Source organism: Martes martes (genome assembly GCF_963455335.1).
Source record: "Martes martes genome assembly, chromosome: 1".
In the NCBI taxonomy this organism is placed as follows: Eukaryota; Metazoa; Chordata; class Mammalia; order Carnivora; family Mustelidae; genus Martes; species Martes martes.
In genome coordinates this window covers 89,082,563-89,097,143 of record NC_137888.1, presented here as the reverse complement: position 1 = coordinate 89,097,143, position 14,581 = coordinate 89,082,563, and the positions used below count along the sequence as shown (strand labels likewise).

Genomic DNA, 14,581 nt, shown 5'->3' with positions numbered 1-14,581 from the left:
AAAGGGCTTGGAAATTATCAGAAGGAAAAAAAAAAAATAAGACTGTGATAGGTACGCCTCTAAAACTCCTAAATTGCCAGAAATACAAAATTTCATTAATAAGTTTTAAGTCTATAAGAACCTTTACATTATTGTTACAGTATCATGGAATTATGATATGATATGATATGATTATATTATATTATATCATAATCATAATAGTATAACAAATATTATAATATTATAAATATTATATTATATATCATAATAGTATAGAAATCATAAATATCATAGTAGTATAGAAATAGTATTAAAATATTATAGAGTTCAATAATGTATTTAGTAGTCTTAACACAGATTCAATTGTATCAAAACTGATAACATAATGTCACAATTTGATTTCTTAAAATCTTATTATTTGTATACTTATTATATATAGACATATATACACACACACATATATACACACACATATATAAATACATATATGGACATTGATAGGATTAGATGTAGATATATAGATATATAGATAGAGATAGAAATACCTATAAATACACTAAACAAAATACTATACAATTGATCAGGTTATCCAGATCTTTTGGGGGGACTCAAAAAATACTTGTTGATCAATAACTGTACTATTAGCAGTGGTGAATGAGGTTGATTTAAAATGTGAGAATCCTAACCCTGAAAGAGTTTTCAGAATAATACTTTATTCTCTCTACCTTCTGAGACAATCTAAATTAAAAAAAAAAAAAAAAACACTAATACAAATTCTCAGTGCTCACAGCACTAGCTTCTTAGGCACCTTAGACACATAGACTGTATTTAGAATTACAGTATCAAAAAATAATACAGAAAAAAATTTTGTACATTTATGGACCTTTGTTATTATTGTGTGGATGAGAATCAGTGTTTGTATTTGACTGTTTTAATCAGGTTTTCTTTCAGTTATATAAAGATGTTATTTCTTTTAAATGATATGGGCATTACACTTTTGTGTTCCTCTTTGTCATGTGAAGTTTCAGAATCTGATTTTTAGGTTTTATTAATTTTAAAGAAATTCTGGTGTGCAATATGAATTTTTTTAAAGATAGATTTATTTATTTGAGGAAGAGAGAGCATGCAGAGCACAAGTGGGGAGCAGAAGTAGAAGAAGGGGGAGGGAGAGAAGCAGCCTCCCTACTGAGCTTAGAGCCTCATGCAGCTAGATCTCATGACCCATGAGATCATGACCTGAGCTGAAACCAACTCACTGAGCCACCCAGGTGCTCCACATTATGAATTTTTAAAAAACTTTGATTTCCATAAGCAATCTTTTCATGTCATCAATAAATATTATTCAATAAAATGTCAAATAGTTTTGATTTTGTAAGTCTCAAAGATTCCTTTTTCTTCTTCTCCTCTTTCCAGTAATTCCTTAGCATTAGTCCTCTTAATCTCACTTATTTTGTCCACTATCAAAATGCAAGTAATCTGACCATGTTAACACATGTAGCCTCACGAGTTACATATACTTTGATCAATTAACAAATAACAGATGTGCATTGAGTAATCCCTGCATGTAAAATTCTTTCGAAGTATCTGCTCAAACATTGTATTATCAGCTGCTGGTTCTCTCCATTAACATTGTAATTCAGCTAGAGAAGGCTTTCTTCATTACTCACTTTCAGGGAAATTGTCCGGTATATATCCACAGTTCTCTCTCCCAGTTTTTCCCGTAGTTCTTTACAGTGGCAGCAGATTTGTTAGTATTCACAATTTTTAAGATCGATGACAACAGTTGTATTTTTTTTACTTGATATTCAATGAATAGATTGTCCAAATTCTCTTCTGGATTGTGTAGAGGAAGAAACCAGGAGGCAAAAAGAACCACAGGAGGGACCATGGAAAAAGGAAAAGCCAGTAACAGAAGTCTAAGGACCCTTAAAAGTTCTCAATCTACTTCACAGTGTGTCAAGAGTCAGCTGACCATGAATAGAACTGTACACATTTCAGAGAACACATGAGCTTATATTTTCTCCTCTAACTGAGGTAGAAATGATATCTTCATGAGTTGACTACCGCTTAATGCCACTTTTGGTGGGTCTGTGTATGATTAAAAAAGTATATGTACCCGGGCAAAATTTCCCCTTTAAAGTACTAAATCTTCTTTACAGAGACTTGATAATGAATCTTCCCAAAGTGAAATAATTTGTAATTTTCCATTCCACTTATTCCTGTTCTAAATTGAAAACTGAAATATCTCCAAGCATTTTCTGTGTGTGTGTGTGTGTGTGTGTGTGTGTGTGTTTGTGTGTGTCTGTTTAACAAAACCTTTATAGTAGTAGCAGATTTATTAGTTTTCATAATTGGCAGGATGAATAAGAACTACTGTATTTCAGTTGGTTAACATAAATAAAATATAATACTTGATGCATGAAGCTTTTAAAACTTCCTAATTACCTCTCTTTCAGAAATCAATATGCAGAGCAAGCATACAATCATAAGCATCCGATTTCTCTTGCGGTTTCTTCTGTTTTGGGTGCTTATTGGGAAGTCACACACAGAAGAAGACATCATAATTACCACCAAGAATGGAAAAGTCAGAGGGATCAACTTGCCAGTTCTTGGTGGCGCGGTAACAGCCTTTCTTGGAATTCCCTATGCACAACCACCTCTTGGTAGACTTCGATTCAAAAAGCCACAGTTCTTGACCAAGTGGTCCGATACTTGGAATGCCACAAAGTATGCAAATTCTTGCTATCAGAACACAGATCAGAGTTTCCCAGGTTTCCCTGGATCAGAGATGTGGAACCCAAACACGGATCTCAGTGAGGACTGTTTATATCTGAATGTGTGGGTTCCAACACCTAAACCAAAAAATGCTACTGTAATGATCTGGATCTATGGTGGTGGTTTTCAAACCGGAACATCATCTTTGCCTGTTTATGATGGCAAATTTCTAGCTCGGATTGAAAGAGTTATTGTAGTTTCAATGAATTATAGGGTGGGTGCCCTAGGATTCTTAGCTTTACCAGGAAATCCCGAGGTACCAGGGAACATGGGCTTGTTTGATCAACAGTTGGCACTTCAGTGGGTCCAAAAAAATATAGCAGCCTTTGGTGGAAATCCTAAAAGTGTAACTCTCTTTGGAGAAAGTGCAGGAGCAGGATCAGTTAGCCTTCATTTACTTTCTCCTAGAAGTCAGCCATTGTTTACCAGAGTCATTCTGCAAAGTGGATCCTCTAATGCCCCTTGGGCAGTAATGTCTCCTGATGAAGCCAGGAACAGAACGTTGACCTTAGCTAAATATATTGGTTGCTCTAGAGAAAATGAGACAGAGATAATCAAATGCCTTAGAAACAAAGATCCCCAGGAAGTTCTACTGAATGAAGTCTTGGTTGTCCCCTCTGATCCACTTTTGTCTGTAAACTTTGGTCCAATTGTGGATGGTGATTTTCTCACTGACATGCCAGACACACTACTCCAACTTGGGCAGTTCAAAAAAGCCCAGATCTTGGTGGGTGTTAATAAAAATGAAGGGACAGCATTTTTAGTATACGGTGCTCCAGGTTTCAGCAAAGATAATGACAGTATCATAACTAGAAAAGACTTTCAAGAAGGTTTAAAGATGTATTTTCCAGGAGCGAGTGAATTTGGAAGGGAATCAATCCTTTTTTATTATGTGGACTTGTTAGATGATCAGAGAGCTGAAAAATACCGTGATGCATTGGATGATATTCTTGGGGATTATAATATCATATGCCCTGCCTTGGAGTTCACCAAAAAGTTCTCAGAATTGGGAAATAATGCCTTTTTCTACTATTTTGAACACCGATCCTCCCAACTTCCTTGGCCAGAATGGATGGGAGTGATGCATGGTTACGAAATCGAATTTGTCTTTGGTTTACCTCTGGAAAGAAGAGCTAATTACACAAAAGCTGAGGAAATTTTGAGTAGATCCATAATGAAATACTGGGCAAATTTTGCAAAATATGGGTAAGTGCTGATTTTTATGATTGTTCTTATTTGATTTTATTTGGTTTTTGCTTAGCTTTGCTTGTTGTCTGGTATAGGTGTCATTAAAGGCACATAAATGTTTTAATTATTTACTCTTTTTGGACCATAAGCTACTTTTGGTTTTTATTATATAATGAATTTCAATTTCTTACATTAGGGTGCTTAAAAGAAATCACAAAAAACTTTTATGAAAAATATTTTCTGATTTTATTTCTAAAATACTGCAAAGGACTGTAGTAATATTAGCCAAAGTTTATATGCAAATAGATGTTTACCTTGAAAGCTAAAGTTATCGTGACCATACTTTTTAACCTCAAAGTTTATAGTGTTTCGAGGTTTAGGGAAGTGTAGGAATGTACCTTCTCCTCGTGCTCGTAAGCAGAGTTAGTGGTAACTGCTAGGTGGAAAAACACATTGTCATTCAGGAAAATCAAAGGGCAAAACAGTGTTGGGTTTGGCCCTCAGATTACTTCAAATACAAATGCAGAATTTGGCATTTTATCAATTTTTCCCCTAATAGGTTTATTCAGAGCTTTCAGGTGACCTGTATTGGACAGGAGAAGCTACAAGGGTCTTCAGGTTTAGCTAAACTGCTTTTGGCTTGAGCAACCATATAGCTGACATTAGCTAGTGAGAAGTATGATAGAACATATTTTTTCCTTATATGTTGTAAATATTCTGATATTATGTCCCCAAGAGTCAGAAGAAAATAATCTGTTCAAATATATTTTCTTATTTGTGTCTCTTAAATATACAAATGTATGTGTATAGAAAATAAGGGTTTTTTTGTAACCCCCAAAAGAATTTTATACATTGGGATAATTCATATCAGAGAGAAAAACAAAAGAAATAGAAATTTGAGCATCTATTTTTAAAATACTGTGAGTACTTGCAGGAACTCACAAATTAATAGATGCATTAATCCAATCTGTCATATTATCTTTTATAATTGGGAAGAATGTTGATAGTGATGCTATTGCGTTCTAGTTTTCTCTTCCAACTTCCATCTGAAATTCATTATTTCATGTCACTAAATATATCTTCTACAAAGTTCTTGTATGGTATAATTCTTCTCAAAAATTTCTAATGCTATCCACTGTGTCTAAAGCAAAAATTCTTCTCTCTGTCATTAAAAGACATCTATAATCTTACTGCAACCCATAATCTCCAACAATACCTGGTTTCTTGGTGAGCCAGTTATCTCATGAATGACAAAGATTTCAAGCTTAATATACCTTCCAGTCTTGTTCTTGTTCTGCACCCTGTTTAGAACAGCTACCCCTCTCCTTTTTAATGACATGAGTCCTACTCTTTTTTTAAGGTCCTGAGCACCCACAAGTTTCACCTAGTGTATCTTTAATTCTTAGAGTTGTAATTGCTTCAGACCTCTTTTTCACTCTCAACAGGAGTTACTGACCGTAACTTGTCTTGGTAAGCTTTTTCATTGTATGCTGAGCCTCCCAAACTAGAGACTAGCTTCTGAAAAGAGAAACTGGTTTTACTGGAAACTCATTAAAGTACTCGTGTGAGCATGTGACATATTTATCAAATATTTGGTTGTCAAATCATTGAACAAAAACAGGTTAAGGCTAAAATGAGTAAAAAACATACATATGTTCAAGAGACGTGAGCTATTAGTTGTAGTTGTGCAATATCTTATGACTTCTCCACGTCATTTTCTGCTGAAGAGGGATCATCCATTTCTAGAGAAGCATTAGAGTTATTTACGTCTCATTCTGTTCTCACCCTAAAGGCTATATCCATATTAAATCACTTTATTATGTTTTAAATTCTTTCTTACAATTCTAGAGAGTATTTAAGGAGATATATTTCTTAAAATTATTGATGGCTGTAATTTTTAAAGAACTTTATTTTGCATTGTTGAAATCATCAAGGAATTTATACTTTCTTAAGTTACAATGGAGAATACTGAGAATCAGATGTGGTGAATATCTTGACACACAGCAACAGTTCAAAGAAGAGAATCTTCGATGCTTAATGGAATAGATTGTTGAATCCTAATCTGCTTTCATGATTAGCATAATTCATGGGAGTATGTGAAGGTTAACACATTTCAGTTATAATGATAAATTCATTTAAATGAGATTATAAACCATAAAGATTAAAGTAAACTTTTTAAGGTAGTTTGGCTATCACAAAATGTCATTTTTGTTGAGGAGTTTCTTTACAGTCCATATTTGCACAGTGAAACAGAAATAATAATACTTCATACGTGTTGAGGGTTCACTTATTGGCAAACACAATGTTAATCTCCTGGTATACATTCTTCCTTTAAAGTATACCTAGGAATAAATACAGAAGCTTAGAATGGTTAAGAAAACTCCAATAGAAACAAAGTAGGTAAATGTACAGATTGTAAATCCATCCCCACCTATCTGACTACAAAAGTCACCACAAAAGTTCTAGCTCTGTGGTTTTCAATGCAGGGAGATTAATCCCCTGGCCCCTCCTCACCTTCCCACCTCTAGAAACATTCAGTAATGTCTGGATCTGTGTTTGAGGGCCACATCTGGGAGGGGGAGTTGCAACACTTGCTGCAAAGGAAGACCAAGGATGTTGCTACACTTCCTGCAAAGCACAGAATAGCCCCACAACAAAGAATTATTCATTGCAAATGTTAGTTATCACAAGATGGAGAAACTGTACATTCCTATTTCTTCATATCCCAAAAATAACACATTAAGAAAGTAAAAAAGTAGAACTAGGAGCAGTAATAATTATTCAGAAAAATGAGTTTTCAAGTTCATGGTTCATAAAGTGCTTTAACAAATTCTCCTTCTTAAATAATGTCTAGTATAAATTATATTTTTGTTATAATCAAATTCAAAATAAGGGGTGCCTGGGTGGCTCAGTTGGTTGAGTGTCTGACTCTTGGTCTCAGCTCAGGTCTTGACCTCGGGGTCATTACTTCAAGTCCCCTGTTGGGCTCCATGCTGGGCCGACGTGGAGCCTACCTTAAAAAAAAAATTAAATTCAAAACAATTTTGGTGATTTTTTATTTTGCAAATGGGTCATTTAGTAGACTTGTTATTTAACTCCCAAGTATCTGGATAATTTTTAGATATTTTATTATTGATTTCTAGGTTAGTTCCATTCTAGTAATAGACAATACTCTGTAAGATCTTCCCCTTTGAAATATATTAAAAAAAAAAACAAAACTGCTTTATGACCCATATGATCTGGATGGGTGATTAGTTTATGTGCTCTTCCATTACTTGGTATGGTGTGTTCTGTAAATCAGTTAGTTCACGGTTGTTCAGGTCTTATATTCTCCCTAATATTTTTGCCTACTTGTTTCAAATACTGAGAAAGAGGTATTCACATCTTCAGCTGTCATTGTGGTGTTACTCATTTCTCCATTTAGGTCTGCTAATTTCTTTTAGTATTTTAAATCTATGTTATTAATTTCTGTGCATATTTAGGATGATGTAGTCCTGACTAATTGACCATTCTATCATCACAAAATGTTTCTTTTCATCCCGAAGTTGGCTTTGTCTAATATCAAGATAAAGATGTCAAGTTTTCCATACTTATGTTTCACATTTTGTTCTATCCTTTTATCCCACTTATATTTCTAAGGAAATCTTCCTTACAGTTGAGGTGGTATGATTAATCCATTTGACATTTAATGTGTTTATCGATTTTAAGTATATCATCTTCCTTCTTTTTTTTTTCATCTTCCTTCTTTTAAGTTCATTCTTCCTGTTGCTCCTTTGCAGCTTTTTTTTTTTGCATTAATTGAAAGTCTTTTTTTTCCATTTTATTTTTATATAGACATTTTAATTTGCCTTTAATATTTTTCCTCATGCTTGCTTTAGGGCTAGCAATTATTTCTTTAACTTGTGAAAGTCAATTTACAGTTAAACCAAAACATTCTGCATTTTGTAACTGACATTTCCCACTTTCTTCACAATTCACATTTCCCATTTTCTACCTCACCCTAACTACTTCACAAATGCAAGAAACTAACATTATTTCATGTATTCTCAGTGTTCCTCACCTTGCTGTCATATGTTTAGGCAATGCATAATATAAAATCTCTCTTAAAAAATTATTTGCTTTACACCATCAGTTATATTTAAGTAAATTTATAAAAGAAAAGGAAAAATGGTCTTTTATATTTACCCACAGAATTGCCATTTCTAATGTTCTTTATTCTTACCTGTGGATTCTAGTTTCATCTGGTATCATTCCCTTCATGCTGAGGAACATTCTTAAGGATTTTTCATTGTGTAGGTTGACTAGTTACAAATTCATTAGCTTTCTTTTATCTGAAAATGCCCTTATTTTACCTCCACTGAAGGATATTTTTTAAGAATATAGAGTACTGGGGTGCCTGGGTGGCTCAGTGGGTTAAAGCCTCTGCCTTCGGCTCAGGCCCTGATCTCAGAGTCCTGGGATCGAGCCCCCACATCGGGCTCTCTGCTCCGAGGAGAGCCTGCTTTCTCCTCTCTCTCTGCCTGCCTCTCTGCCTACTTGTGATCTCTGTCTTTCAAATAAATAAATAAAATCTTAAAAAAAAAAAAAGAATATAGAGTACTGAGTTGATTTTTTTTTCTTTTCCATTATCTTCTTGTATCTCTAGTTCTGATGTGAAGTGAGATTTTATTCATATGATTTTCTCCCTGTATGCAATGTCTTTTTTTTTTTTTTCCACGCCTCTGGGTTGATTTTAAAATTTTCTCTTTATCTTGGGTTTTCAATAGTTTGTCCATGATGTTTCCAAGTATAACTTTTTTTTTTTTTTTTTTTGATCTGGAATTCACCAAGACTCTTCTCGTTGATTTTAATGTCACATTTATAGTATTTTGGGTCAGCATTTCATCAAATATTCTTTCTGCCTCCTTCTCATTCTCATCTCCTTTAAAACTCCAACTATACATGTACTAGGTGGTTTAATATTTCACAGGTCACTAAATTTCTATTCCCTTTTCTTCAGTTTTGCTTCTGTTATTCAAATTAAGTATTTTTTATTGATTTCTCCACATGCTCACTGACCATTCCAACCTTCTCCAGTTTGTAGCTGAACCCATCCCATGAGTTTTTTTATTTTGTTTCAGTTTTCAGATAAAAATTTCCTTTTTTAAAAACAATTTCATTTCTTTGCGAAGAGTCCCTCCCTGTCTCCTATTTAAAAATATATTATTTTTTAAGTTCTTGAACTTATTTAAAATAGTTTTAAGGTTTTGTTTGCTCAGCCAATATCTGGTTCATGGATTCAGTTTCTATTTTTCTATTTCTTTGCATGCTTAATAATTTTCAAATTTATAGTGGACTTCATGGATTATATGCAGCAAAAACTCTATTATTTTATCCCTCTCAGAAGAAGTATGCTTGCACTGAAGAATGTTTTCCTTTTTTACCAGGTCATTCGATTAAAAGTTGTGTATACACTGAAGTTTGTATCAAATGTGTAATAGGCACGGTTTTATATTCTGTTGGAGTGGATCCAGGGGAGGTCCAAGATATTTTATAGATCCTCCAACTTGGCAGGAATTAAACTCAAAAGTCAGACTTAAACTCAAAAGTCTGTCTTTAATGAGGGTGTTGGAGGTACTTGGTTTCAGGATCTGTTTGGAAGGGGTAGACTAGGTCTCCTTGTATTCCTTGCTTGTAAGGTTTAGCTTTGCCTCCAGGTGAGTGTAAAGAGGTACTAATGTGATGTAAATGAGGGGTTGACAGCATTTTGATAGTTAGTCACTCTGCAACTTTTCCCATCCCTCTTCTGCTCTCCGCCCTGCAGCCTCTTCTCTCTCTTCTGCCTCTTAGACTCTCACCCTGTACATTATCAGCCCAGGCCTCCGCCAGAAATCTGCAGGGAATCCCTGCAGAGAATTTTAGCCTCACTCCTTCCTTTTTGGAGTTGGGCTCCACAGATCGCAGCTTCTGTATCCAGGGACTCTTATTTCTGTCCCTGACCTCAGTGAAGCTCCTCAACTGCTTAGGCTCACGCTCCCTGCATCTTGGACAAGAAATTCTTCTCATGCAAGTAACCGCAGTAAACACCGGTTCACATTGGAGTTCCCTGCTTTCAAAGAACACAGACTTGTGCTGCCTGTTATCCGGTTCCTGAAACCCCCTGCCTTGTTTTTGTTTGTTTTTGTTGTTTTTGTCCAGTATTATATTTATTTATGGTGAGAAGGTTAATCCAGTTTAAATCACTCCATCGTGGATGAATACAAAAGTCCAAACTCCCCCCATTTGTATTTTAAAGGAATCTTAACCTTTGTATTTCTCTGACTTCTTGGCAAAAATGAGAAAACATTATTCTGTGATAGCACTAAAGTGTATTCAGATGTATCTCTAGTTGTAGTGCTTTAAATTCCTTACAAAACAGAAGCCACAATATCATGTAAACCTTTGCTAATTGTAATTACCACCTATATGTACTTTGGTTGCTCCTACTTTTCCCTCAATCCCATCTTTGAAAATGAATTTAAAACATTACCCAACTCGGGCACCTGGGTGGCTCAGTGGGTTAAACCCTCTGCCTTTGGCTCAGGTCATGATCCCAGGGTTCTGGGATTGAGCCCTGCATTGGGCTCTCTGCTCAGCAGGGAGCCTGCTTCCTCCTCTCTCTCCGCCTGCCTCTCTGCCTACTTGTGATCTCTCTCTGTCAAATAAATAAATAAAATCTTAAAAAACAAAACAAAACAAAACAAAACCTTACCCAATTAGTACACAGGTCCATTGTGCATTACACCCAATACTCTATACTATTATATGTTGAAATATCAATTCACATATATATCCATCAATCATTCATCCAAGCAATAACTTTATTTTTGAGAGAAAGAGAGAGAAAGAGAAACAAAACTAACAAGGGGGGAGGAGGGTCAGAGGGAGAGGGAGAAGCAGACTCTCTGCTCAGCAGGGAGCCTGATGTGGGGCTAGATCCCAGGACCCTGGGATCACAACCTGAGCAGAAGGCAGATGAAGATGTTTAACCGACTGAGCCACCCAGGCGCCCCTAAGCAATAAACTGATGGGCAAGAAATTAAATTAAGCAGAACTTAATGGCATCCATTCAGCACTATCCCAATTATACAGGAAATTGGTGAAATCAAACTTGATTTATCAGAGAGACCAGAGCAGCTAAAGAAAGTAAATAGCCAAAATATAATTAGTAGCATAATGTAAGATAGTGGAGGATCATTATTCTAGGACCCCTCCTGTTGCTTCCCACTGTGTCAGATAATCTTTTGTTTACTGTATCCTCTCCAGGTGCTATGTTCAGAGCTCCTCCAGTGTACAACTTCAAGGGGAGCCATTCACCGCTAAGTTACACAGTCATCCCAATTGTATGTGACAGCCCTTATATATCCAGTGTTCATCTTTCTACAGATCTTATGTTTATATCACCGTAGGCAACTTACTTCAAACTCCCTACTATTTTTCCTTATCTATAAAATGGGGATATAAATAGACCTCCCTTACTGACATATGTAAATGTTACCTTATCATTTATAGAGAATTGCATTCGCCCTTCCAATTAAAAAAAAAATACATATTTTCCTCCTACCAGGCACAAACTACTTCAATCTATTCTTATCTAAGATCATATTTGCCTTCTTCCCCCAAATGTACAGTTGTTTACTTCCCAGCTCCACGGGAATTAATTAATGAAGTTTTCAAACAAATAAAGATAAACTAAAAGTTGAAGCAGCTAACTGGTTTCTGTCTTTTTGGTGATAATCCATTTATTCAGAATTTCTCTGAAGTGGTTAATGTTTCCTGACATATTTTTTTTGCCAGACATAAATGTTATGGCATACTTTTGTCCTGTTTTGATTTCATGACACCAAAAAAATTTGTTAACAAAGTATTTGTAACTTGATTATAGCATATCTGCTGCTACTCTTATGTATTTTGTTTATTTCTAATTTATTCCTTTATACTGGAAAAAACCTTATCACAGATGGAACAATTTAATAAATAGAAACAAAAATATACCACTAAACTTTCAGTCCCATGATTCACTGATCCATTAAAAAAAATAAGAACAGTTCCTGATTTCTGTACTGGGAAGTAGGGGTGATTAAATTAAATGCTAAGCCATAATTTCTTAGTGTATGAGTTTTTTTTTTTTAAATAATTGAGACAATTTAAAAATAGGCATGCTTCAATATACTAAATTGTAATTATAACGATTACAATTTAGAGATTTGTCAGACTTCTAATGCAGTGAACTTTGTTTCTGATTTAAAATATTTGGGATATATATATCTTCATATACACACATGCATTAAGGATTGGGTGCTTCAAACACATTGTTGTAACTTCACTATACTAGTAGGAACACATGCAATAATAATATATTTTGTAATATTTATAATACAAAGTAGATTTAATAATATTAATGTTTAATAGGTATGATTCTATCTCGTTTATTTACATATGACACACGAAATAAAGTGATTGAAAGAACAATTATTTCAACCCCACTTATTTATTTATTTATTTTAATATTTTATTTATTTATTTGGGAGACAGAGATCACAAGTAGGCCGAGAGGCAGGCAGAGAGAGAAAGGAGGAAGCAGGCTCCCCGCTGAGCAGAGAGCCCGATGTAGGACTCGATCCCAGGACCCTGATATCATGACCCAAACCGAAGGCAGAGGCTTTAACCTAATGAGCCACTCACGCGCCCCAACCCCACTTATTTTTTAAGTGAGTGTATTTTCTTTGTGTGTTCTTATTTTTCCTCCTCCTGCAATCATTTTATATTTTCAAAAAATAATAGAAAAACTGAGGAAAGTCAAAGAAAGTGTAAGTAGAGAACCACTGCTTTTTCATTCTAAATCTCTGTAGGAATTAGTATGTGTCCCTATTCATTATGTAAAGTTTGCACAAATCTCTTCACCAAGAAATTAATTTTCAAATTACACTTGAAATTATTTTTGTTGTATGTTTTAACTTAACAAAATAAATATCCTGGGACTTCATTACAACACATTTCTCAATAAGAGTTGCCTTAAATATAGTAAAAGGATAGCAGGTAAAGATTGTGTTAACATGAAAGATACCATTACACTGACAAGGTATAAAGTGTATGGGTTCTATTATTAGAATGAAAAAAATGCCAGAATGATGACATTATCTAACATTTCAGATGAGAAGTGTGTGGTCCATAGAAGAAAAGTGAATTGGAGCTAATAGGTGACAGAACAAAGATTAACTATGACTCTAGACTATTAACTTTCATTTCCTTGTATTATCCGTTCACCAGGCTGCCTTCACCATGATTTATTGAAAGCAGTCATTAAACAGTCTTAGGAAATGCATTTGGTTGCAAACTAATAATTTTAACATGTTAGCATGCTGATACCTGCCTGGTTAATGTTACAAGGGTAAGGGCAGAGAACAGACTAAAATTAGACATCGTGAGATGTAGAGACAAGTTTAAGTTTGTGAAAGGCTGTCATCTGGCCATCTAGTGCAATTATTATCAGGCTTATAATTAGATTTTCTGACAGATAATAGTTCATGTGGTTTCCAGAGTGAAGAAAAAAAATCCTTACCCTCTGATTCTATAATTATTTGTGGTACATTATCATAATTAACCTAACTGAAACATTTTGATGACTTTGCAAAAGGGTCAGAGTTCCAATCCCCTTGGATTTATTTTATTGCTATCATGACAGCATCAGTGTTCTATCACTTCAAATTCTGCCCCCCTCCCGAGGAATTAGATGTGAAATTACTCTGTAAGGAATAAAACAATGAATAGTAGCTGCAGTGTAAAGTACCTTAAGTTTAACAGATTTTTTGTAGGTTAAAAAAAGTATGCATGCAGGGTGCCTGGGTGGCTCAGTCGTTAAGCCTCTGCCTTTAGCTCAGGTCGTGATCCCAGGGTCCTGGGATCAAGCCCCACATCAGGCTCCCTGCTAAGCAAGAAGCCTGCTTCTTCCTCTCCCACTCCCCTTGCTTGTGTTCCTTCTCTTGCCGTGTCTCTCTCTGTCAAATAAATAAATAAAATCTTTAAAATATATATATACACATGCATTAGTGTAACTTATTTGAAAAGGAGGAATTACATTATGGGACAGTTTAATGTGTACATGGGATCACTTGCAAAACCGTTTCAGAGGGCTGCAATATTTTACCATCAGTGACAGTGGTCTGAGAAGAAAATACCAAATCCCTGCCAAGGGTTGCATCTATGAAGATAGCTATAAAACTAAAATACATTTGACTAAATGTTTTGAAATACTTTATCACAGTGAAATAGGGGAGAACTAATGCTTTTATAGTATAAGGGGGTTCATTAAAACATGGAAAATCACATTGACAGGAGCTATTTACTTGGAAATAACAATGTGATTTGTTCTATATGGTTTTCGAAATGTTTTCTGTAATTGGGAAAAAATATAGCATTCAGTGCACTTGTAAATCTGAAGTTCAGTCTGAAATTAGAATTAATCAATTATTATTTTAAAAATCAAAGTCATTATTTCAGTGACATATAAATGCAATACTTCAAAAGACCTGTAAGGTATGAAGTAATATGTCATATTTCACTAAGTAACACAATGCAGTAGCCAAAATGTGAATTTAAATATTTTACTGTATAAAATATG

At 34.7% G+C, this 14,581-nt stretch overlaps 1 protein-coding gene across 1 annotated transcript in view; it reads left to right on the top strand.

The window, feature by feature from the left end:
• Positions 1-14,581, top strand: part of BCHE (butyrylcholinesterase) — an 85,623-nt gene that overhangs the window by 3,587 nt on the left and 67,455 nt on the right. The window contains exon 2 of the mRNA XM_080821972.1: positions 2,436-3,960. Coding sequence (XP_080678098.1) covers positions 2,436-3,960 — 1,525 coding nt within the window. The remainder of the gene's footprint in view (positions 1-2,435; positions 3,961-14,581) is intronic.